Raw genomic sequence first — 24,973 nt, forward strand, 5'->3', positions numbered from 1 at the left:
TTGTGTGTACAGGTTTGCTGTTTCTTCTAAAGGTCGCAATTAATGCTGTATTTGGTCCCAAAATGAACTATGAACGTCATTTCCATGTATATTTAAATAGGAACGACAAACCCAAAATGGAAATGGGGCACTTTAGAGAATAGCTTTAAAATTACCATAGATACTTACTAATATATTATGCAAATGTATTATGGCATTTGCAGAATGTCAGGGTGGTGTGATCAATTAAGAATATTTATTGAGACAAATAATGATTACAAGTTTAAATTCAGAACATTTAATTAATATCTTCTCCATCTTGAAGCTATTGCTTTATTGTTGAAGAGTAACTGGCAACAAACATAAATGTTTGTATAAATCAAATGCAACTGTACGATGCTGCATTTTGTAAATTGAATCAAGTGGCAGATGGTCTTTATGAAAAATGCAAAGACTGCCTTATTTCTGTTTCACGACGATCTGAAATTTATAAACATTATAAGCTGGAACACAGACATTATGGACGCTGCCATTCCTATCTATTTCAACACTCCGTGTACCTGCAAGATTGGAATGCAGACCTGTGGTCTGTATCATACGATAACTGCTAAGAAACTGAGCCAAATAAATAAAAATGCATGTTTTGGCCCTTGATGTCAAAAATATGATCTTACACACCAAATCTGCTTGTGCTATTTTGTTTTTTAAAGATCAATGCGGAATTTATGAGAATTTCCACTGTTCCACTTCAACCACGCTTGCTGGCTACATTAGACCAGCACCACAGCACGCTGACTGACATCATCAGAAACAAGGGGGGAGTCTTCAGAGAGAAGACCCGGAATGAAAGTTCAGGTATGTACTTGCTCAGTATATTGAAAATACGCCCAGTACATTAAAAATAATTGTTCTATCACTTAAATAGCAACATTGTTTATGCTCAAATTTGAACAGAGTCTAAAGATATGTTTTATATCACTTGATAGTATTTGATGTTTTGATACTTCTAAATCTTGACATTACTGAAATAGATATTTAATATATTTCTGTATAACTTGACTCCCTTTAGTTAAGAACTCTGTCTCTACATATTTATTGTCAGTGGTGATGATTGATGAGGAAGCAGCTCTTTGTGGATAGACATGTGTGGCTCTTAAAAGAGCCTTTTACCAGGATGGACATGTTTCACAGTGAGGACATCTCACTTCTTCTTGGCTGCTGTCCTCTTCACTTTGGGTTTGGCGACCTTCTTCGGGGGCTTTCTTGGGTGCAGGGGCCTTTTTCACCACCTTCTTGGGGCTCTTCGCCACCTTCTTGGGGCTCTTCACCACCTTCTTGGGGCTCTTCGCCGCTTTCTTGGGGCTCTTGGCCACTTTCTTGGGGCTCTTCGCCACCTTCTTGGGGCTCTTCGCCGCCACCTTCTTGGGGCTCTTGGTGGGCTCCTTGGCCGCTGCTGGTTTCGTCACCTTCTTCAGGGACTTTTTAGCGGCTGCTGGCTTCTTGGCTGCCGCTGACTTGGGCTTTTTAGCCACTGCGGGTTTCTTGGCGGCGGGCTTCTTCGCTTTGGGAGCGGCCTTCTTCACCGGCTTCTGGACCTTGGTCTCCACCTTCTTGCTCATCTTGAACGAGCCAGTGGCCCCGGTTCCCTTGGTCTGGACCAGGGTCTCGTTGACCACCAGCTTCTTGATGGTGTTGTTGACGCGGGCATTGTTCTTCTCCACATCGTAGCCTCCGGCAGCCAGAGCCTTCTTGAGGGCGGCCACTGACACGCCGCTCCGCTCCTTGGACGCGGACACGGCTTTCACGATGAGCTCACTGACGCTGGGACCGACCTTCTTCGGTTTCACGACCTTCTTCTTGGCCGCTTTAGCCTTGGTGGCGGCTGGAGCTGTAGCTGGAGCTGGAGCGACTTCTGCCATCTTTCTCTTTGCGTTTAGATCAACGAGGAACTATCGGAGTGAGTGACCAGACTGTAGAAGAGTCCTGATCGGGAGGCGGTACTTGAACACACCATGAGAACCGTGGAGACTCAGTCGAGCCGTGGCTCCTGTGTGCAGTGTGAACACCGAGACACTTGTGTTTTCTCTTCACTGATAAACGAGTGAAAACTCAGTGGGTGAGCGGTGCTGGAGGCTGACAGTGAGGAAGCAGGTAGCGGACTTGTCTGTCTTCATATTGAAGTCATGAAGAGCTCTGATGCTCTCTGCATTTTGTTGGTGGAGCCTCCAAACCTCACCCGTTCACCGCGGTGAGCAGCGCTGCTCAGCGGCTTTTCCCACTCGTTTCTCTCCTAAAATGAGTTCAAAAGCTCCACAGCTCCACCAAAACCCGTTTCCCAGCTGCTCCACATGTTTGTTCAGAGAGACCGAGTAAAAACAAGCACCTGCTGATGATCCCTTTGTAATAAAGTCAAGTTATTGTGCAGGCAGCAAACACACCGCTGATGGACGAGACTCATGGTGAAGTTGAGCCAGACTTCCTATCAGAGCCGTGAACGTGTCATGATGAGGATGCTGGAGAGTCATTGTATAATTTGTGCTACATTTCAGGTCCATGGGTTTAATATGTCAATTTGATTAAATATTCACTTCAAGCAATGATCAAATTAACATTGTGGCACAGTTCTCTTTCATTTAATACAAAAAGTCAATAGGTTCCATCATTTATTTTGCAGAAAATGTTTAAGCTTTACTGGAATTTGCAGTTTCTCTGCTGTCTGATTTAGTAAATACCAACTTTTGCTCTTCACATTAACACTAGGATACATGTTTTTTATATATTGTAAAATAATCATTAAAACATGACAGAGGTTTCCCAAAAACTATCTGACTCATACATTAAATTATTCATGTGTGTGAGAAATCTCTGTCAACCTGTCAATATGTTACCTATTGATCAATAGATCAAGTCTTCTCAGACTTTTATAGCCAATAACATATTCATATTACAAATGAAGGCCTTAGTGTCAACAAACACTCTGTGTATCCAGAATGTACACACGTGTGCAGTACGTGTAAGTGTGTGTGTAGATTGCTGTGTGTAAATTGGAGCATGTAAACATGTAATTTTAACCATTCAAACAGATTTTATTTATGTAGTACAAACACTACAATACAAAGTACTTTCCATGCTAACTATGATAAAAAACAACATCCCCCACCCCTCCACTCACCCCCATCCAAGCTCATAGCAAAACAATAATAACAGTGTTGTTGTTGATCTCATAGTTTTTAACTCATGAATCAAAGGTAGGAAAGCAAAGACAAAGGTGAGAGATGGTCACTCTGCCCAGGAGTTTGTTGAGCTCCTCGTCGTTGTGGATGATCAGCTACAGGTGGCGGGGGATGAAAATACCATGTTAAGGATGCCCCCACAAAACCATGACCATTTTTTCTAAGGCAAATGAAACCAGATGAATGTAGTAAAACAGAATCCAGCAGATTGACAGTTTATAATCAACAACACTTTCAAGCATACATGAGGTGCTTTTAAAACTGGTCAGTATCCAATGATTGTAAATGACCTATTAAACATTAGTTTTTTTATTAGAATGTGTATATATATATATTCAGAATTATGTGCTAATTTGTCTAAACAGACGCACTATTGGTTTTGATGCATTTATTTTGAAATGGTGTAAACGGAATGAGAAATGTTATACTTTTATTTTGAAAAGGTAGTTCCTGAAAAACGAAGATGATCGGTAAAATGGCAGGTGTGCCTCGTTGTTGTATGAAAAAGCATTACCATTAGTTGTTTAGCACCTGGCTGATAAAGGCACAAGGTTTGTGGTTATTTCGTTTCTTGTTGTCATTATTATAGACTTAATTCTAAACGTCCTTTTGCAGTTTGCTGAGGTTAAGGACACGTGTGCGTGTGTGTGTTAAATTTACTGTAACTGACTGCTAAACCTGGTAGGTAATGCAGATTGTTTCATTTATTATTTGGGTTGGGTTTATTTTGTACTTTATGTTCAAGTATGTATCGTGTTATTTAAGTTAGTAATTTGTTGTCCTTTTTAAACGTAGCGACTCACCTCGCGTAAATGCCTGTAGCTTTCACGGCACGGACAGATGTAATATACACACCAAATCCCTCGCTTCCGGTCCGAGCCGATATAAAACACCTGCCGTACAGCTGCGTCTTAAGGATGGTAGCAGCGGAAACGACAGGACGCCAGCTGCACGGCGATTCCTTACCTTACGGACGTATTTTAATCCTCGTTTAACACCCCTCGCCGAGCGGAATGAGGTAGGAAGCAGGTTTTATTCACTTTGCTACAGGTAGCGCGGAACGGGAGTCGCTATGTCACATTAACCCGTCAAACTTGTCTCACGTGGTTATTTGTTTGTTTAGCTGATGTTTAGGTATTTTAACGGTTGTATTTGTCTTTTATTAAATGATTATGTTGTACTTGTTGTCGTTCTAGTTTTACGGTGTTTCTACGGCGCCACGATGTAATGTCTGAATAAAGAGCCGTGACGCATCAGTTCGAAACTCTCTGCGTCATGCTTTGCCAGCCAGGGGCTGTTACATTTACAATGTGGGACAAAGTATGATTATACTGAAACTGTATCATTCACACTAATAATTTGTTGTTATGTTTACGATAATATGATATGGGGTTTATAAAGTGACAAAGAATTTCATTTAAGTTGAATATGTTTATATGCAGCCCTCTATTAAGAGTTTATTTTGTTAAGCTATATAGCTATTAAGTATATAAGGGAAGTAATTAGGGCCCGAGCACCTCCGGTGGGAGGCCCTATTGTATTTCGAAGGATTTGTATTTCCCTTTTGGGGCTTTTTCAGGGCCTAGACATGCTCAAATTGTTACCAAAATTTGCAGGGAATTCAAAACCCCAAAAAGTAATTGTATTCTGGAGTAATTTGAAATGGCCGTGGAAAAATGGCTCAACAGCGCCATCTAAGGAAAAGCCCCTCAGTTAGCTTTCACCGATCTTCACAAAAATCGTAGCCCAGGTGTATCATGACCAGACAAACAAAAAAGGTCAGAGGTGCAATTGGGGAAAAAAGCAACAGGAAGCCCGCCATTTTGACTTTAGTGGCCATATTGCCCATTTTCCACATTTTTACTTTGATGTACTTGTCCCAGGGCTTTCATCAGATCAACTTCATATGGAGATGCGTGTCATCACAACAAGATGGAGATGAAAACTACCTCAAAGATCGATTTTTCGTCACATGGTGTGACCGTGGTGTGGCATCTAAGTTTGATTACACGCCATCAAAACACGAGGTTCTGTATCTTGGACATACATGGTCCAATCGAGTCCAAACTAGACATGTAAGACAAGAGTCCCGGCCTGATGACATCTACATAGAAATCATGACTTAAAATCACAGCGCCCCTGGTGGCAACAGGAAATGTCTTGTTTTGTAACCTCTTACACTTGGAGGTATTCCTCCTCACCCACTGCTCGCAGCCGTGTCAAATGGGTCTCCAGACATTGATAATGTAGGCATAACATTACTGTGACTTTTCATCAAACGCCATAATAGTGGCGTGGCGTCAAATTTCATCAACTCGCCGTGACACACAAAATTACTATAACTCGGTGTTGGAGGTTCAACCTCCTCAAACTACATTTGTGTAGCAACACCCCCTGCAGACATTCAGATGGTTTTAAGGAATAGGCGTGGCAAAATAACTGACTAGCGCCCCCTAAAGTGCAGCCCCGGCACTACGATTGGCCGACATGTTCAAAAATCGATAGGGACATGTGTCTTTTCATAACAAACAAATAAGTCTCTTGGATAGATATGCTAGACCAAACAGGAAGCCCGCCATTTTGACTTTAGTGGCCATTTTCCACATTTTCCACATTTTTACTTTGAAGTACTTGTCGTAGGGCTTTCATCAGATTAACTTCAAATTGAGATGAGTGTCATCTAAACAAGATGGAGATAAAAACTAACTCAAAGATCGATTTTTCGTCACACGGTGTGACCGTGGCGTTGCCTCAAAGTTTGATTACACGCCATCAAAACACGAGGTTCTGTATCTCAGAAATATTTGGTCCAATCGAGTCCAAACTAGACATGTAAGACAAGAGTCCCGGCCTGATGACATCTACACAGAAATCATGACTTAAAATCACAGCGCCACCTGCTGGCAACAGGAAGTGACATGTTTCATACTTTGATGCACTGCTCCTGGCTGCTTTACAATATACAGCTCAAATGAGCTCAGTCAAGTCATTGGACCATGGTCAGAATTGTGACATTTCCTCAAACCGTGTAAACATTGAGGTGCGGCTAAGGATCATCCTTCGCCAAAGGAGACGATGTTGTCATAACTACAGTGTGCATTGTCCTATCACTGCCAAACGTCTGTCTCATGATCAGAGATCAAGCCTGAACAGCTCTGTGTCAATATTTCCTCAGTGTCATAGCGCCACCTACTGATTCACCATGAAACAGGAATTACTTTGTGAATCCACTCTGCATTATCCTACCGGACCCCAAATGCTGATCTATAATCACAATCCAGACCTGCACAGCTCCATATATTAGTGCAGGGTCATAGTGCCACCTACTGATCAGTGTGATAATTAAGTTGTTGTAACATTGTCCAATTGACACAAAATTGCTCATGCTACATCAGAGCCCCTTCTTCAACAGATATATTAGTATGTATGTAATAATAGTGATGGCGCCACCTACTGGCAACAGGAAGTAAGCTTTGTTTTACAACTATCATTCGATTTACATAAAGTTCACAGTGGGATGTGCTATTTGATAGCGTGGACCGTAATGAGCAATTAGCAATTAGCAGGCAAGGATCGACATCACGTGACGGACGCAGGAAGTGAAGCGTTTGTCCTTGCTGCAGTGCGCAAAACGCATGCAACGTGGATACGTGCACTTGTTCAATGATCGCTCTCTCCACCAACAGGCTTCAAATTGCCTGTGCTCGGCCCGTTAGTGCTACAACGTAGCCCTACTTCTAGTTGTTATCAAATAATGTTTGTGATTCTTTGTGAAGTTCCATCACCACTGACGAGTAGCACACTTCAATAACTTCACACAGCACCGAACTACAGGCAGGTTCATCACTTTTTTGGGTCCCCAGGAAACCATTTCCGGTGTCGTTTTCATTATTTGTGGCGCTTTTCTGTATTTGCGTGCTTTGGGACTTTATTTTTCAGCCCACGTGTCGTCAAATTGATGAAGTTGTTTTTTTGCATGTGTTTTGTTAATTTGCAGTGCGTTGAGCTCTCTCGGCCACCGTACAACACTATATAATCAGAATGGGACTTTTACTTCCGGAACCAGGCTGTTTGAGATCTACTCTCAAAAACAGAACCAGTCAGTCGAGTTGCCTTCCTGCCGAATATGCGCATTTCATTTCAGTCAATCCGTGAGGGCGGGTAGTTAAGGGCTGTTTTCTATGTTTGAGAAAAGGGCAAAAGGGCAAAAGCAGCTCAGTCTCATTCTCCGGCTCTCTCTCTGCACTCAAAAAAATGATTCGTTGACTTTAATTAAATTTATCTTGTCAACTGGTTCCACGAAATTGTATTAGGTTAGTTGAAAGCTAAATTATTAGTTTCATCCAAATGAATTAACTTGAATTACAGTAATGAAATAATAATGAGTTGTTCCAACTCAAAAAGAATAACTTCAGATCAACAGGATATATTTACATTCACCCAATATAAGTAATTTACGTTCACCCAATATAAGTAATTTACGTTCACCCAATATGAGTAATTTACGTTCACCCAATTTAAATAATTTACGCACACCCAATTTAAGTTATGTTGTATGGACTTAAATAATATATTTACAGCTTACATATATCTTATTTGTAGTAGTAATATAATAAATTTAAGTTCAATTAACTTAACTCAACGGTGTTCATCCAATGTATTTTTTATGAATTACTTTAACATAATCCTATTTTGTCAACTGGTTCCACACAAATGAATTGTGTACAACCAAATTATTTTTTTAACTTTTTATTAAAACATTGCAACATGGTCCAACAGCAAAAAACATCCAACAATTTTTAAAACATGGTCCAACAATACAACAATTCCACTTTCCTATGTTTTGTAACATCTAACAAAACGTTAACGCGCATTCATTTTAGCATTGTGGAGAAAATAACATAACATGTTAATTAATGCTGCAGAATATATATAATATAATCGGCCGACAATGGCCTATCACAGATATATCTGTGTTAACCAATACATATACAATAACTTTGTTATATTTAACACCATACAAAAATGTTTAGGGAAAGATATAAATGGAATCATCGCACAATTGTCCAGCAGATGGTTTAATCTGCCGAGCAGAGCGGCACAACTGAGAGACAAACTGCTATCAGTAATGTCAATACTGTACTTAGATTTGACTCTGAAACTTTACTAAATAGTACCACTAGACTATAACATTTTCTATAAAATTTGCTAAATCACTGTTTTTTTTTTAACTGAATTGTAGTTTTTAGCTTATCATTTTATTTACAGCGCAAAATATAGCTTTGCTGGCTATTCCACAGAACATTCAGCATCGATATAAATGGTTGGCTTATTCATAGAGTTTGTGCTTGAGCATCTGGACCTTGCTTGAAAGTCTGGAAGAATCAAGTTGAAGGAAGACCTTCTGAAGCACTTCAAAGAAGGCTTTCAGTTCCTGAGGATAACTGAGGTTCAGTGCATATATAACTCCCATCAAGAGTGCAGATGCAGAGGCAATGTCTCTCAAGTCATGCAGAACTTCAACACCCTCGATCACTATTCCAACATCGGCTGGAGAAGTGGTGGCATCACCTCCCTCAACATTGATGCTGTAGATGCTGAGAATAATGTGTTGAAGCTCCCTCTCAACAGCGTCAGTATCCTTACATAAATGACAAAGAAAGGACAAAAAACAAACTATGAAATCACAGTGTAACTTTTCAGTGTCATCTGTACAAATTGACAAGCTGAATTCAAGATGAATACATAACAAAAAAATGATCATACAGGGATACAAACAGAGGGCAGCGGTAGTGTGACGCTGCAGATTTTTTTATTTCCACAACATTTTAGTTCTGATAGGAAGTAAATTACTCCTAAAATCATTAATATGTGACACAATTAGCCTAAGCCAAATGTAATATTTGGTTAATACAGGTAGAACCAAAACTATTAAAATCACCAACCAGGTATTCTTTAAAGAGGATGTTCGGGTCTTCGTTCAGGTAGACACAGAGCGCCCTGAGGGTACACTCCCTCCTCTTTTCAACAGTTTCATCCTAAAGACAGATAAATACAGAAATACTTTAGGACTACACATACATACATGCATCCCACATTTGTACAAGTATGTAAAATGGATGACAAAATCCCAGATGATTAGGCCTGGATTCCATTTTATTTATTTATGCATTTTAAATATAATTTTAAACTACAACATTTTAAAGATAATTTTACACTACAGTTAATAGTTATAGTTCGGTCAACATGAGCTTATAATTTAAATATGTTTCATAATATTTTCTACCAATAACAAAATATACCTGTGTGATTGGGGCCAACATTTTTCAGATTTTCATCCCAGCAGAGCCTCCTTTCTTCCCGAACACTTTTATGAGCTGAGCAGTGTGTTGGTCGAGTTGGGCAAGGAACTTCGAGACAAGAGGAGCAGTAGTAATCCTCACAAATTCTGCCTCCACCTGAAAACATAATGTCCACAAAACCCAACTTATTATTTGCACCGACTAAAACATCCAACCTTGTAGTGAAAACTAATGATTTGCAAATTTAGTACAGCCCTATATTTTCTAAACTAACGCATATTTTAGAAGCATTTCATACCTCTGCAACAGTGAAGAGTCCTGGCCATCTGATCTTGAACTCTGCCATCATTGGCTTGTCTCTGACGACCTCCTGCCTCCTGTATGCAAAGGTCTTGGCCATCTTCTCTTTGACTACTTTTTCGTTATGTCTCTTCTTGACCTCAGATAACAATGCCAATCTTTCACCATCAAGGCTGTCCTGGGTCTCCCCAGCAGGATAGGAAGGACAAAAGTTGACCTCTGCCTTTCTGGGTTTTTTGACATTATAGGCAGGCTGGCATCTATCTGTGGGTTTGTGCTTAAGGGAATTAATGCTAAGTTCTGGGCACCCCAAGTTTCTAAGCTTTGTCCTATAGTTTGCCATCTTGTACTTAAGGCTTATTTTCCATCCATAGAAACCACTAAATGATCCTTGTTCTCTCAAACATGGATGTGCTTTGATTAAAGCTTCAGCAACATCTTCTATATCTAAGTTTGAAGGATATGCTTTGAACTTAATGATTTGCTCAGCAAGACTTTCTAAGATGTCCGATTTGAGTTTGTGACCCGGGTTAAAAAAAACTCCATCTGATAAGAAGGCCTGGTTTGTGCTTTCAAGTTGAATCTCCACATCATATGGAAACTTTGGGATTTGGAATGTTGTTGGCCACTGTGATCGAGCAGTTTGCGAATCAGGGCTGGAGAGTATTATTGTTGAAGATGACGAAGAGGTGCCTTCCCCACTCTGGTTCATGTTGCCTTGGTTGAGGTCTGTAGCATCTGACATACAGATGACTTTCACTGTGCCCCTGTCTTGAATATCGCTGATTTGGTTGAGGTTAACTAAATTATTATCAAAGTCACTGTCCATGTACTGAAGTCTAATGTCCCCGTCGATAAGAAATTGACGTTTGATCTCATTTGAAAGATCCTCCACAGACTCTGGCATGCCCGATTCTATGGTCAGTTTTTCCGCATTGTTGTCACCAAGAATAATACGCAGTTTTACTGGTGCAGCCATCATCCAAACGCTTCGGTCTAGAAGAGACAAAAATACAAGTACACAGAATTAATTAGGTTTTAAAAGCAAAATTTACAGGCATCAAATTGAATGAGGGCATATTTACAGGAAAAAAATATTTTTCAGAATTTCCTGTCTTTCCCGGTTTGGATTGAATAAATGTCAAAAAGGATTAGCAAATTATCGCATTTTGTTTTGATGTATGTTTTGCATAGCTCCCTAAGTTTGGAATCAGGATTGTATGTTTATATCTTACCACAGTGTTAGAAGTAGTCACTATACAGCTTGTCCAAGTGGATAAGATGACAGGTATTAGGTGCTCATGCTGGAGAGAAAAAAGTGCACATCAAATAATCACATCAACTTATTAAGCCATCAATTACAGAAGCTTACTCACATATTCAACATCCGCTTTTGATATAAGGATATCTTTTAAACGTAACCAGTCGAAGGGGTCCAATAAAGTAGTCATGTAATGGGTACTTCTCTGCCAGTTCTTCATGTGATATCAGGGACATTTTGCGAGTTGGACATGTTGCAGTTCAAAGGCCCGGTAGTGCTCCCTAAACCAAGCTGAGAATGCCCTGACAATGAAATTCAGTGTATCCTGAACTACACATATCCTTATTATCTCTCTGAATTCAGGTAGCCCATCAGTAAATCTACAGATGACTATCATTCCATTTCTATAATTGATCCCCTTAAAATCTGCACTTTTAGCCATGTGTACTTCAGCCATGTTTGGGTACATCTGCTGGATAGGCAATAATAGATCATCTCTCAGCACATCAAGAGGAACTCTTGATATACTTGACACTTGAATTCCAGGTTTCTGTGGACGTAATAAGTGTATGTGATAGGCAATCATCAGCTGGTGTTTACTTGACAGTGTGAGTGCAATGTTTTTGAAACACTTGGTGTGACGTGCAACTTCCTTAAAAAAACTGTGTTTTCCCTCAAATCGCATGGTCCAGACTCCAACTAAAGGACCGAAACATTGGATCATGTGAGGGTAGTGCTCCAAGTAGTGATGCTTTGGTAAAAGTTTTCGGTTTGGAAATACTTCTTGATATTTCTGTCTGATCAGAAATTTTGAACTGAAGATATCCAATGGATTCTTCTGTGTGGATCTGGGCAACAGCAAGTTCCACTATCTCTTTTAAATCCAAAATTATCTCCCACACCGGTTCACCATCAGGTATAACATCTCCAACCATGAAAGGCAGCAATCTTAAGAGAGTCCAATTTTCCGCTGCGTTGCCACCTATTGTGTTTTTCCTTAAAAAAGCTTGTGGCACAATATGGGGACGGTTTGTCTTATCTTCTCCCTTGTAGGGAAAACTGAGAATCACTTTATTTAGAGAGTCCAAAGAGAAGTATTTTTTGGATATTAAAATGCCCAGACACTGTGCAAGTTCCACTGGAACAACACCCTCCAATAGATCATGAAGTATGTCAGGGGGGTATCCAGTTGTTACATCAAAATGAGCAAGATTTTGTGTCAACACACATGGCCTTTTCACTCCAACACATGGCTTTCCACTCTCCACTGCATGTTTAACATCTTCTTTATGTCTGTCTTTGGATCGAAGACTAAAGTCACCAGACAGAACCGGCTTGGTTTGAAAGTCACTAGAACGTCCTCTACAAAATCGACAAACATATTCTCCTGAAAAACTCTCCACAAAGCCTGCAATGCCATGGGCCCCCAGATTGTCTGCTGCCACACATTGTACTGTGCCTTTAATATTTTTTCCAATTTGTGGGACAAACACCCCATGCTCCTCCAAGACAACCAGATCACGCAAAAGAGGTTCAAGCACTTTTCCATATCCATATTCCTTGATGTAGCTACTTTTACACAGTAATGCCAAGTAGATGGATGATAAAGACGAATGCTGGCCTGGGGATAAGTTGCTCAAAATCCAGTATATCGCGCAAAGTTTGTGCTTCTTTCTGGAAGTACCCAGGGGGTTGCACACTTCAAAGTCATCAATGTAAAGGGTCACACATATTCTCATTTCCCCTGCAGACAGGAAATGATTTTGTTTGAAAAACTCTCCATCCTGAAATGACTTGTACTCTTGTTGTGACGTTTCATTTGAGTGAGCACTATAGTTTTCTACAACATCATCTGTTATACCGTCTTTGCTTAGAAGCTGCTGCAGTGACTGCAATAAGGGTACATACTGGTAGGTATGGTTGCGCTCTTCATCCAAAACATATTCAACTGGTTCAACTACTTGGAACTTGTTTTTGAAGTACTGTTTCCGCTTAAAAGCAGTGCAAAATGGGCCTCGATCTCCAATTGCTTTTGTCAAGGGGTTAGAGATGCAGACAGCAGAGGCCAGTTCCTCAATTTCTGCCGCATTCAGACCAAGATGATGCTTAGTACAAAAATCTGAAACAATGGCATTTAATGGAGTCAGGGATGCAGAACTCATCAGGAAGTGCAAGTCCTGTAAAAGTTCATCGACTGCACTGCTGGGAACATGAAGTATGTTTTCCAGCTTAAGCAACACTGCCGCAAATTTTTTTTCTATCACGTTCTCAACATTTTCTGAGACGTCTGTCTGAAAACTTGACTGCTCCTCTAGCTCGGCTTCTTCCAATATTTCATTGTATTCATTTTCACCTGAAAGACTTGCACTTTCAAAACCGTCTCTTACTACAACTATGCCAGGTTTAAAGTTATTGTAAGAGTAGCCGTGGTGCTTTCTATTTTTATGCGATTTAAATGTCCCGTAAATGTTTGTTGTGAAAGTACAGCTGTTGAACATACAAGGTACTGTTTCATTGGCTTTGAGATGCAAATGTATATGTGCAAAATACTCCTTTTCAGAGGCAACTTCAGAGAACCCACAAACATGACAGTTGAATGTGGCCAATGATAATGTTTGTCGAGATGTCTCTCTATTATGAGCTCTGCAGACATGTGACCTAAGTGCATTCCATGATTTAAATGTACATGGACAACTGATATATGGGCAAGGATATGGGTGCCTGCGCCCATAATGTGGATGTTTTAACCTATAATGTTTAAGTAACTGGCCCCTAGTAAAAGTCTTTGAACTGCAACCTTTACAGTGCCACATTCAAATCTGGGGGGAAAAACAACCAAATAGAGATATCAGCAAAGTAAACCTCAATTGTAAAACTATGGGGCCATGATTGCAGCAAACCTATTTACAAATGTGAGTGGAGAGTCTGTTTATCAATCCATGTAATGAGATTTGTAAATGTATGAAATAATCTCTAAATGTGTACTGAAATTTGTGAATTTGCCAGGAATCTGCAAATAGTTATTCGGATTCGGTGTGCAAAATCAGAACCCCCAAAAAACGGGTATTGATATTTATGAATGTGTATGCAAATTAGTATATGTGTAAATAGATCTGTAAATTAAGAAAAAAAGACTAAACAAATGTGAATGATTAAACACCAGAGCACCTGAGCGGAGCCAGAGGGAGTGAGGAGTGTGAATGGTTGGACATTTGTAAATATGTTTGCTATAATAATGCCCCATTATATAACAGTTTTCTTAGAAAAGTCTAACTGTTAACATACCACATGAAGGCTCAGCAGTGCCAGCTCAATGAAGGAGGGAGAAGATACAGGTTGTCACAGCTACAATCTGAAATTCAACATAAAAAAGGAGCCATCAACTAAATGAAATTCATTTCATTTTTCTGTGAACTATCTCTTTAACGCATAAAATAAGCCCCCTTTAATCCAACATTAAGCATTGTAAAAAATCATTTTGCATATACATTTTCACATAAAATAAAAAACGGATAGTTTACATATAACATACTTACATACAAAGTTGTGGGAAGTCGTGCTAAAAAAACACATATGGTTGATGATAAATGTTCACCTGCAAAAGGAGGGAGAGTGCCATTAGTTTTTGAAAAATAGTTTTCCCTGAAATGATTGTGATAAATTATATTATTGTCATCATTTTGAAAGCATTTCATACCACTGATATAATATTATAGCATGATAATAAGAACCCTTACAAAAAACAAACTTTGAATTCTTAAGAATATGTCTGTCATTTTCATTAGAATTCAAAAAATATTAAAATAGGGGTGCAGCCTGCCACACACAGACTAGTGCCACCGAACGTTTTTGTGCCTTCGCGGAAGCACACATGCAGGTGATGCGTTCCAGTGAGGAACCTGTGAATGGAAGACGTTTCAACTAAACACAACATTATATTTATATTATATTTAATGACACATGTGTCATTCATTTAATTAAAACGTGTTTATAAACGTTTAACAAACTGGTTTGCTTTACAAACTGTGAACACCTGGAGACTTTGGCTTGGTTGTCCCCTGTGAAGTGTTTTGTTTTTCGACAGCATCTGAAGGCAGCAACAAAAACGAAACTTATTTCCCCTGAGTGTGTGCGTGTGTGTGAGAGATCACTCCGCCTCGCTCCAGGAGAGGAGAGATGCGACATGATTCGCCAACTGTGTCTAACCAGCAATTCAGAAATCAGGAAATTCTGACGGGGCGAATTAAATAACCGTGATTGGCAGATTCAAATGGAACAGAATAAAGTTGAACTGTTGGGTGGGCAGAGTACAATGCCCAATTCTAGACCCCCCACCCCCCTCCGTAAGGTGAAACACGAAAGGGGGGGCAGAGCAGGAGGGTTTCCCACATCTTTGTCACACAAACCGGCCGTGAGAGAATACTAAACGAAGACGTGTTCCGTATTTAACTGGTGTCCAATAACGGAACGATTCCGTATTTTACGGGACGGTTGGCAACACGAGTTGCGTTAGTATACAGCGGTTAGCTAGCACAACTTTCGGCTATTAGCTTTTCATTCAAGTCCATAACACTGCAAACGCGGTGCTTTATTTCAATAAATTACGTGCTGATCCGCTAGCTCAAATGTATCAGTTACCCGCACATACATAGCATTTCCTTTCTACATTGCTTCACAATAAAAGCTTCCCGCTGATTCGCATAGGTAATTTTTTTTTTTTAATGAAGTAGCAACAGGAAGATGATGGGTTTTAGTAATAACGTAATCATTAACTTGAATTCAGACAGACACAATTATAGAAACATAGCAGGCACACTATAGTACAACTCCGTAAAAAACAGATACACAACTTCAAATGCAGCCAATTCATTGCTAAATACAGGTTGCACAGGCAGACTCTGCCTTTACCATAAATTGCCTGCGATGAGCCAGGTCGTATTCTGCCACGGACTCAATGGCAGCTGGGATCACTAACGTTACAGACACGGGGCGGTCTAAAGCTGAGCTGTTATAGATAATGGACAGGTGAACAATGGTGTGTCACAGTGGTAAATTGTTAAGGGATGGCGGGCTCCGCCCAGGGACATGTAGCTCACTTAACTAGTTTAGCTAACTTAGCTAGTTTAGCTAACTTAGCTAGTTAGCTACATGTTAAATATGCACCTGCTCTCTAAAACTAAACAAGCAAGTATCTGGTATGAGACACATATTTATCTCATATAAGACCCATATTTACAATATAAATAATACTGCAGGTTAAAAAAGTTAAAAGAAATTTCTCTTACCTCTTTCCACTTGCCTGCCGCCAAAAAGTAATTTTTGAACTCCGGTCAGATCCTTCTGCGCATGCGCAGTGTAGAGTTCTTCTTCTTCGGGGGTTTACTGCACCTGGCATTGCATTACTGCCACCATCTGGATGTAAGAAGTATCTCGACCCTAATTGGCTTGACATAATTTTTTCGAGCTTGTCCAAAACATTATTATTTTGTAAAGATAACTAGAGGCACAATTACATTGACTTGATTAAAAAAAAGTATTTTAACTTAACAAATTCATGTTTTTTAATTAAACTGAACATAAAAAATATATATAAAGTCAACAACAACCCGGATTAATTTTTTTGAGTGTGTGCAACAGGTATGTCTCCTCCACCACGTGTCTCTGTGCTGCGTGTCGTCACTTTGTCTTTTAGCTTTTAATGTCTCCACTCTGTGTATTCATGTAACTTCCTCTGCTGAGCCCGCGCTCTGTGCACTGACGGGTTTGACCTGTGAGGCGCTGATGCTAGCCTGGTTAGCCGCAGCAGGCCTCGACCACGTGTTGCTTAGCGCGGGTTGAGATCAGCTCAGCTCGGCTCGGCCTCGTCTCATCGCAGTGTGATGAAACAAATGTTGGTAGGGACATCTGACTACTGTGAGGAAACGCCAACTTTCTGACCGCGTGGGACACTGAGACACAAAGAGGCCGTTTTCACTGCAGAGCTCCTGCGCTGCCAGACTTTAGGGTGTGGACATGTTTTCAGTCAGAAGATGGCTGCATCTATTTCAATCAGTTTCGTGCTTAATCTGTTTTCCCATCTTTTTGCAGACTCGTCAGTGACATCGACTCAAAATGAAGGTGAACAGCACGTGGTAAGTAAAAGCTATTAGGTTAGATGGACAGTAGTTTCTGAAACTTCTCACTGAGTTTGAATCAGTAGTGATAAATAAAGATTAGTTCCAGTTACTCAAGATGGCGGCCCGGACCCCTTCAACTAACGTGCCCTTCTTTCCTCAGGCTCAAACGGGTGTTTCCAGGCGTTTGGACTCATCAAATGCCTCCCTGGTAATTGTACTATTTAAACTCTACTAATCCAAAATGGAAGTCGCTGATGATTTCAATTATAAGAGTAGTGGACAGAAGTGATTTCTGAGCAGCTTTAGACGGAGACTTCCGTTTCTGCTGTGCACCATGCTCTCGGTGTCACATGGACAATACCAACATGCGCTTGTATCCGCAGGTTGGAGTATGATGTAGAGGTGTGAAGAAGCTGGGGATGATGAGGTAAAGCTCACGTTTTCTAAATGTCGATGGCTTCTGTTTCTCTTGAGGTGTTTGCAAATCTTTATTTAGCTATTGAACATTTCACCAGGCTCAAAGACAAGGCCTCAGTTGTTGGTCTTAAGTCTGACAATTGTATTTTATAACTTGCATCCTTTTATTAACAGGATCCATTAAATCTGAACCAGTTTAATAACTCTCAAATCTCTTAATTTACAAGTATTTGATTTTAGAGCCACATCTGAAAACTCAAAGTGCAGTCTTGGCTCCACTCTGACCACACCTCCAGAGAAGCATCGGTCTGCACGTGATCCCTGTGCTGCTGATGACATTTATTTGCTACTCTTGATCAAACGATGATGATACCAGCAACCACCATGTTTTATTATCTGAGGCACTGATGAGGCCGTGTCTGACGTCCTGAGATTCTTTCATGGCTCACGTATATGTCTTGTTTCTGCAGGTGTGATCACACTGACTGAATTCACTCTTCGTTCACGACATTCAATAAGGTAACGAACTAGACTTTTATCTTGACATATTTGCCCCAAAACAAACTGTTAATGATGATTATTGTTAAACAATGGGAATCTCTCTGATAAAGGGTGAAAGAGAACTGTTTTCTGATGCAGTGCTGGTTTAGGAAAAGCTTGTATGTTTGCAGGTTTTTGTTTTCTCAACTTCTGGTGTTTGTCTTGCAGATGGTCTCGTGTTTGTGGATCTGGTCTGAACGCTCTAGTATGAGCTACTGGTGAGTTTAAGATTTTACCGGTTTAGTTTTGAAACTGGTCTGATACAATGATGATCCCATAGTTCAGCACAGTTAATCAATGAAGAAGAACTATTGTCTTTCGCTCCTATCTGATGTGTCGGCTTCTATGACCTCCAATGTCTCCTCAAATGGGATTTGGTTTTAATTGAATTTCTTGTTTATTTTCAGAAACCTCTCTGGCTACAGAATGCTATGGTGAGTGAGACTGAAGTTTTATCCTTAAATGAAGTTTGACACTGATGATACCATAGTTCAGCAGATTTAACAATGAAGAAGATCTATTTGTCTTTCGCTCCTAGCTGATGTGTCATCTGTAATTGTCCTCTAGCCCAAACAGCTTATTATGCATACTAACGTCCCCTCTGTTCTCCTCAGACATGTGACTTCTCCGCCGACTAAACTTCCGGCCTTGTTGGTACAGCTCACATTCAAATCAAATGTTGCTAATGTTCAGGCGTGATGAATGTGAATCAGGTCGCTGATCCAGTTGAGGAAATATGTCATGTTTCTGATCTGATACTTGTTGCAAGAGATAAAATTGCTAGTTTCTGCAATCATCATAATTGAAGCTGTTTTTACTTTACAGATCTAATGGGATCTTGGGCAGTTGGGTGCAGAAGATGTCACACAAACAATGTGAGTATGAAAATAAAAACTGTAGAACCTCAGTCCCAGATGACAAGTGGAGCTGGACACAAACATGCCCTTTAGCTATCAGCAGGTAGTTGTCAAGACTGAAACTGCTAGTTGGCTTTTTTCACTTTATATCAAATAAAAGGTATGTAGTTAGGCTAGAACTGCAGGATTTAATTGGGATACCTATTCATAATGTAAACTTATGTTGAGTGGAAATAAAAGTCAAATTGGAAAATGCATGAATTGGAGTAAATTCATTTACAACTGACACCAGCTCCATTTGCTGGTTGAACTCCACCTCATCTGGGTCTGAGCAAGCAGCTCTGGTTCATTAGTTGGGAACTTGGTTGGTTTTAGTGAACCTCATGATCCCTGTAGTCTGACCTTGTGATGACTAGATGACGACTGACTTGAAACCATGGAGTCTTGTTATATTAGCTCTATCTGATTTGGTCAACGTAGAAAGCTTCACCCCATGTATGTTGTGCATACTCATCTTATGCTGTTCTGTCGTCTGCAGGTTCTGATCGCTCTCTGAGATCCGACTGAACGGCCAAGACGAGGTTGACTGAGGTGAGAATTCAGAGAATTGCAAAATGGCTTTTGCTGGTTCAGTGATGTCTTTAACAAATGTCTGACCTGAACTTGTAATGTGGACAACATTGTTGCTGAGTAACCTGCAAACTTGAAGCTTAATAGACCAATCACTGACTTGTAATAAGGGTATTTCTGTCTCTTCTCCAGGAAAAGGCTGCATCTCTTGGGCTGACCTTGGTAAGTATTTCAAAGTCTATGACAAAGTGGCAATGTTGGTTTGATAGAAAATATTGACATGAAAATCTGCTTAAATGGACCACTACCTGTGATGACAAGATTCTGCCAAATGATATCTCTTGATTATACCTTACCGTTCCATATTTCTCTGAGGTTGTGGTCTAAAACAAATGTTTTGTTACTTGATACCTGGTTTTATTTTAAAAGACTTGTTTCTTTCCACAGAAAGCAGATGTAATGTCCTCTGGCCCTCAGACAGCCTGATGTTTTACTCTAAAGGTAAGTACAAGCCTGCTAGAGTACAATATCTGAGTTGTGATGATATCAAATAGACTTTATTGTTCTGGATATTAAAACAAAGCTGCCTCTTTTTCAGATTCTGTGGTATTATGGCGACCGGAGTTTGACCTGCAGACAATTTAATATCTCTTGGCAAATGTGTTTTCAACATTGTTGCAATAAAATACTCAAAACGAAATATTGATGTTGTTTTTTTTGGAAAAATATGGAAATTGTGTTTTAAAGTATAATTGACTCAACTACAGAGCTGGTCAGTGATTGGAAGTCTTCATTGTGCCAGAAATCAATGATAAAATGCAATGTGATTGCAAAAATGTAAACAAGACTCATTTTAACTTAAGTAGGTTACTTAAATCAGTTTGTAGGGATTATGCAAAACCTCAACTGATAGCCATGAAATAGTGTGGGGTCAGGCATGTCTCAAAGAACCCGTTACATTTGTGTGGATCTGGGGTATTTGATATAACGTTAGGAAGTTTTTTTTTGCCTCTTACTGATCTCAAAAGAATTTGGCTATGGGGTAATTTGTCTGATGTGTGGGAAATGAGATTATTTTTTTTTATATTGAATGTGCTTAGTTTTTAATCAGTTACAACCTAAGCCTTAAGCTCATCTATTGAATGGGCCTTGTTTTTCTGTTTAATTTTCATGTGCACTTTCAGGTTCCAGCTTTCAATTATAAAAATAGACATGGCAAGAAATCAACAGCATGAACAAATGCGTGATTCTTAAACTCTTCAAGCTAACAGCTACTCATAATGAACCCAACATTAAATCAAGGTCAAATAAAGACAGTAGGCAAACTGATCCCTTTTTTCAGTTTCATTCTCTAACCTTTACCATTGCAACTAAATACCTAACCTGAATCTACTTATAGCCCAAATCTACCTCTAACTCTAAAATCAAGTCTTAACCCTCAAACAACCCATTGACTGTGAGGACCAGGCAAAACCGCCCCACAATGATGAATTGAACCAAGATGGGCCATTATAACTAGATAGACATGCACACACACACACAGAGCTATGCTTCAGACTTTACCTTGACTTCCATTCATAATGGACAGCCTAACGTAATCCTTCTACCTTAACCTGACAACAATCCATATCTGATCTTTAACCTTAACCAGGAACACAGAAATGAAGTTTGGCCTCATCAGGACTGAGCTTTGGTCCCGTCAGGTCTACTGGTCCTGACAAGGTCAATGTTTATACTGGAAAAGACCTACAAATTTGTACACACACAAAATCACATATTGATTAACAGACATTTTCTGAGATAAGATTGTGTGGGTGTATTAGCGTAAAAAACATACAGGAGTGAGAACTACCATTAAGGCAGTTTTAGTATTTCAGCCGGTGTTTATGTGTCAGTTCGCTGAGCAGTGTTTCACTTCGCCCACCCTTGTGGTCTATTTGCGGGTGGCAACCGACATTAAGGTGCATTAGCCTCCATCTACTGTTTAAATCACGATGGTTGACAAAGATTAAAATAAAAGAATTGTGGCGAAAAGAAGAAAGAAAATTCACATAAAAGAAAATAAATCACTACAAAGGCATGAAGTTGATTGTGTGGTTTTATTCTAATTAGACATCAAAGCCGTGTGAGAGGTATATAGGTCGTGTGAAAGGTATATAGGCACACACAGCTTCATCACTTCAGTCACATTAACCTATTGTGAGGAGCACTTGGCTAAAATCTTTGCGTGATTACAGAGATTAACACTTTATAAAGATTTTAACATTTTGCCGAAACGGACATCAGCTTCCCTGGATCAAACCTAAGTAAGTTGAATTTTTTCCAGCTGACACTTGTTGAATTAAGCAGATTAAGTATGTTATTACAATGTTGTTACAATTTGAGCTTGATGTGAGTAAAACGTTGAGAAAAGATATTTTCATGTGTCATTAGTAGTTTTATCTTCTATATATTTTACTTAGTGTACAATGTGGGCATGATTTTGAATCATGAACAATAAATATGTAGATATAGTGTTAGGAGTATAGTAATAGAAGAGAGAAATATTTATCGGCCTGTAATGAATCTTTGATTGAAGCAGTACTTTTAGTATTGGCTGATTTTCAAGATTAAAACGACTGAGGTTGATGAACTGGCTGTAAACATTTCTGCTACATACTGTTTGTGTGAGAGCATACGTGGCTTTGTGTCTAACTTCCTTCTTTTCTATTCTCCTGACAAGTGTGAAAAATCAACAGGAGAACTATTCTGTCACCATGTCTCAAAACAGTGAGTTAGAAATCAGTGTAGGAGACCTGATCCCCTCCCCCACTACACAGTACCAGGCACAGACAATCCTGGGCAATGGCGTCTATGGAGTGGTCATCCAATGCAGGAATGTGACCACCGATGAAACGGTGGCTTTAAAAATGATCAAAAGCATGGAAAACATTGACTGCGCCAGAAAGAGGAGGTCACCCTTCAAACCATGAAGGCGCTCCACTCAGACAGGTTCAACATCGTCAGATTCAACGAGTCATTCACCTACAAGGGACATTACTGTCTTGTGTTTGAGCACCTGGATATGGATCTGCAGAAATTCAAGCAGATCAGCCCGGGTAACACCTTCAGCTGAAGCAGATCCGCCCCATTCTACAGCAGGTTTGTTTTTTAAACTCAAGCTCTTACACTAACTGCTTTGTAGGGTGAAGGGTAAACTTGGTCGCTAAAATGTGTCTGTTATGGTTGTTGTTGAGGAAATAACTCTGTAGCTCATGATTATTATTATGTTTTTCATGATTTCAGCTGGCTACATCCTTGGAATTTCTGAACAGCGCAGGGATCATTCATGCAGATTTGAAGCCAGATAACATCATGTTGGTGGATCATGTCAGGAAGCCACTCAAAGTTAAAGTCATTGACTTTGGTTTAGCCTTCGATGATCCTGAGGAACAGATCGGTGATCTCCTCCAGCCTTTGTGGTACAGGTAGGTAACTGACAGCACATCTGTATACCTGGGACAGCTGTGTTTGCTGTAATTAATTAGACAAGTCCTGTACGCTGGCATGTCAGGTTTATGTCTCAGAAACGGACAGTAACATATTGACAGTAACAAGGAGTTTAGTACATTTTAAAACCTCAGTAATATGTTTGTGTTTCTTATCCTAAGATCTCCTGAGGTTCTGTATAAAGAGCCTTTCAGCGGGGCCATCGATGTATGGTCTCTCGGCTGTATTGCTGCTGAGCTGTCTACGGGCAGACCACTGTTCCCAGCCTCTAATGAGAATGAATTGGTCAGTATCTGCACTTAAATCACAAGAAACACGTACAGTTCTGCCGTGATGTTTGTGTATTTTTAAATCCACACACTTGATTATTATAGTGAGAGGGTTTCCAGTAGAAGTTCACTGATTTCTACTATTTTACTAATGAGACAAATCAGAGACACTTCATCCATATGTCTCAGTAATAGAAGTGCACCTGATGTACATGATCAACAATGTAAACTTGAAGTTAACTAACTCTCACAATGTTGTGTTTTCTCCACAGATGAGGCAATTTTGCGTTTGCAATTAGAGATCCAGAGCATGAAGGAAACTTCCTACCTCATGCGTTCTGGCCAAGACGCTGGATGGAAGGCAGATTTATGGTAAGAAAGTAGTTTACAACCACTTAGCTGGCTCCACTAGCTCACTAATTATGGTGTCTTTCCTTCAGTCTGTGTTTCTTTCCCCTGTGCCATCCACTGCAAACTATCTCAATGAAACAATTCTTCATTTCAGTCAATAGTTTCAATTCTCGTTTGTGATCAACAGCCTGGATGAATTTATAACAGCACAACGTTTTCATAATCCAAACACGAGGACATGTAACAATGTTGGTTTTCCTCATCTTGTTAAAGGGGACTCATCCGCTCTGGGTAGAAGACGTCCAAGCTGAACACTGTGACCTGCAGTGCTTTTTGGACCTAATGACTCAGATGCTGATGATGAGTCAGTTAAGAAGAATTACCCCCAGCAGAATTCTCCAGCATCCATTCATCACGATGAGCCACCTTCAGGGTTCATTCAGAAACAGCCTCTAGTAAGTTTGTGCTTAGATGGTCTGTGTAAGTCTGTGCTGATAGACATGGGTAAAAAATATCTGAGATATAAGGTGATTAAGGTGTTTGGCTCAGCAGTTTCATTTGCTTCCAGTGTGAAGTCATGTAAGGATCTGATGGACATCTGTCAGGATCCAAGCTCTGACAATGGAGGACATGGAGACCAGGTGATCCTTCAAATGTCCCTGAAAGAGGACGCCTCCAGCCGCACTGCCAGCCCAGCCAAGGAGCGCAGCCCTGCTGGGATGACAGATGAGAAGCATTCAAAAATGAATGCAAAGCGTGGCACCATGTGAGTCTTTGAAATATCTTCCTGTCTTGATCGTTTTATATTGTAGAAGAACAGTTCAACATTTTGGTAAATATTCTTGTTTTTTGCTCAGAGTTTAATGGGAAGAATGATAAAACTCTCATTAACTATGGATCTGCAGCCAAGTGCAGTTGAGAATGTGCATTTTTAGAAATGTCAAATCACTGCTTTAAGATCAAGAATTAAATTATTTTCTTATCCGCATCACAGACCAGAAGACTCCCAAGCAAAGGTCAGAAGGAGTGAACGACTGGCAGCCGTTCGAAAAGGCACAAGTGGGCAAACGGGCCCAATCAGGATGAGGATGAGAAAGAGACACGATCCCACAGGGATGGGAACCCCTCGACAAAGAAGACAAACATGAGCCTCAGAAAAGGACGGACCTTGTGAGAGGCAACAAAAAGTCAGAAGCTGCCCCCTCCAACTCAACCAATGTTCATTCCCCAAGAAGAGGATGAGGGATGAAGAGGAGGTGCCAGTGTTGGACAAAACCTGCTCATGGAGA

General features: G+C 40.1%; 1 protein-coding gene, 1 long non-coding RNA gene, 8 other non-coding genes and 1 pseudogene across 17 annotated transcripts; 9 read left to right on the plus strand and 2 right to left on the minus strand.

Moving 5' to 3' along the window:
- Nucleotides 1–1,131: 1,131 nt before the first annotated feature.
- On the minus strand, nucleotides 1,132–1,937 carry LOC118116012 (annotated as a pseudogene).
- Nucleotides 1,938–7,945: 6,008 nt separating this feature from the next.
- Nucleotides 7,946–16,648, minus strand: LOC118103538. 6 transcript variants are annotated; one of them, XR_007033022.1, is made up of 9 exons: nucleotides 16,361–16,648; nucleotides 14,612–14,670; nucleotides 14,361–14,427; nucleotides 11,191–13,894; nucleotides 11,050–11,118; nucleotides 9,813–10,810; nucleotides 9,515–9,670; nucleotides 9,158–9,250; nucleotides 7,946–8,853 (listed from the first exon to the last, which is right to left on the minus strand). XR_007033022.1 is itself a non-coding variant. In XM_047341801.1 (3 exons), the coding sequence occupies exons 1-3, from the start codon at nucleotides 9,533–9,535 to the stop codon at nucleotides 8,542–8,544; spliced, it is 426 nt and encodes a 141-aa protein (XP_047197757.1). In that variant the 5' UTR covers nucleotides 9,536–9,764; the 3' UTR covers nucleotides 7,946–8,541. The 6 variants fall into 5 exon arrangements, 1 of the variants encoding a protein (XP_047197757.1); XR_007033023.1 differs by lacking the exon at nucleotides 16,361–16,648 and having other exon boundaries at nucleotides 14,612–14,785; XR_007033024.1 differs by lacking the exons at nucleotides 14,612–14,670; nucleotides 16,361–16,648 and having other exon boundaries at nucleotides 14,361–14,565.
- A 292-nt stretch (nucleotides 16,649–16,940) lies between these two features.
- On the plus strand, nucleotides 16,941–17,020 carry LOC118124118. The gene has a single exon (XR_004698679.1). It is a non-coding gene; the product is annotated as a small nucleolar RNA SNORD74 (small nucleolar RNA).
- A 140-nt stretch (nucleotides 17,021–17,160) lies between these two features.
- LOC118123747 lies at nucleotides 17,161–20,275 on the plus strand. 3 transcript variants are annotated; one of them, XR_007033054.1, is made up of 12 exons: nucleotides 17,161–17,206; nucleotides 17,352–17,399; nucleotides 17,575–17,618; nucleotides 18,079–18,127; nucleotides 18,317–18,366; nucleotides 18,556–18,582; nucleotides 18,763–18,802; nucleotides 18,974–19,023; nucleotides 19,544–19,596; nucleotides 19,768–19,797; nucleotides 20,023–20,076; nucleotides 20,174–20,275. It is a non-coding gene; the product is annotated as an uncharacterized LOC118123747 (long non-coding RNA). The 3 variants fall into 3 exon arrangements; XR_007033053.1 differs by having other exon boundaries at nucleotides 17,575–18,127; XR_007033052.1 differs by lacking the exons at nucleotides 17,161–17,206; nucleotides 17,352–17,399; nucleotides 17,575–17,618; nucleotides 18,079–18,127; nucleotides 18,317–18,366 and having other exon boundaries at nucleotides 18,422–18,582.
- Nucleotides 17,438–17,506, plus strand: LOC118124143. The gene has a single exon (XR_004698704.1). It is a non-coding gene; the product is annotated as a small nucleolar RNA SNORD75 (small nucleolar RNA).
- LOC118124145 lies at nucleotides 17,933–18,012 on the plus strand. Its single transcript, XR_004698705.1, has one exon. It is a non-coding gene; the product is annotated as a small nucleolar RNA SNORD24 (small nucleolar RNA).
- LOC118124105 lies at nucleotides 18,171–18,249 on the plus strand. Its single transcript, XR_004698667.1, has one exon. It is a non-coding gene; the product is annotated as a small nucleolar RNA SNORD79 (small nucleolar RNA).
- Nucleotides 18,406–18,488, plus strand: LOC118124125. The gene has a single exon (XR_004698685.1). It is a non-coding gene; the product is annotated as a small nucleolar RNA snR60/Z15/Z230/Z193/J17 (small nucleolar RNA).
- LOC124854085 lies at nucleotides 18,616–18,700 on the plus strand. The gene has a single exon (XR_007034332.1). It is a non-coding gene; the product is annotated as a small nucleolar RNA snR60/Z15/Z230/Z193/J17 (small nucleolar RNA).
- Nucleotides 19,633–19,699, plus strand: LOC118124135. Its single transcript, XR_004698695.1, has one exon. It is a non-coding gene; the product is annotated as a small nucleolar RNA SNORD78 (small nucleolar RNA).
- On the plus strand, nucleotides 19,881–19,953 carry LOC118124115. The gene has a single exon (XR_004698676.1). It is a non-coding gene; the product is annotated as a small nucleolar RNA SNORD47 (small nucleolar RNA).
- Nucleotides 20,276–24,973: the final 4,698 nt, after the last annotated feature.

This window comes from Hippoglossus stenolepis, chromosome 10 (genome assembly GCF_022539355.2).
Source record: "Hippoglossus stenolepis isolate QCI-W04-F060 chromosome 10, HSTE1.2, whole genome shotgun sequence".
In the NCBI taxonomy this organism is placed as follows: Eukaryota; Metazoa; Chordata; class Actinopteri; order Pleuronectiformes; family Pleuronectidae; genus Hippoglossus; species Hippoglossus stenolepis.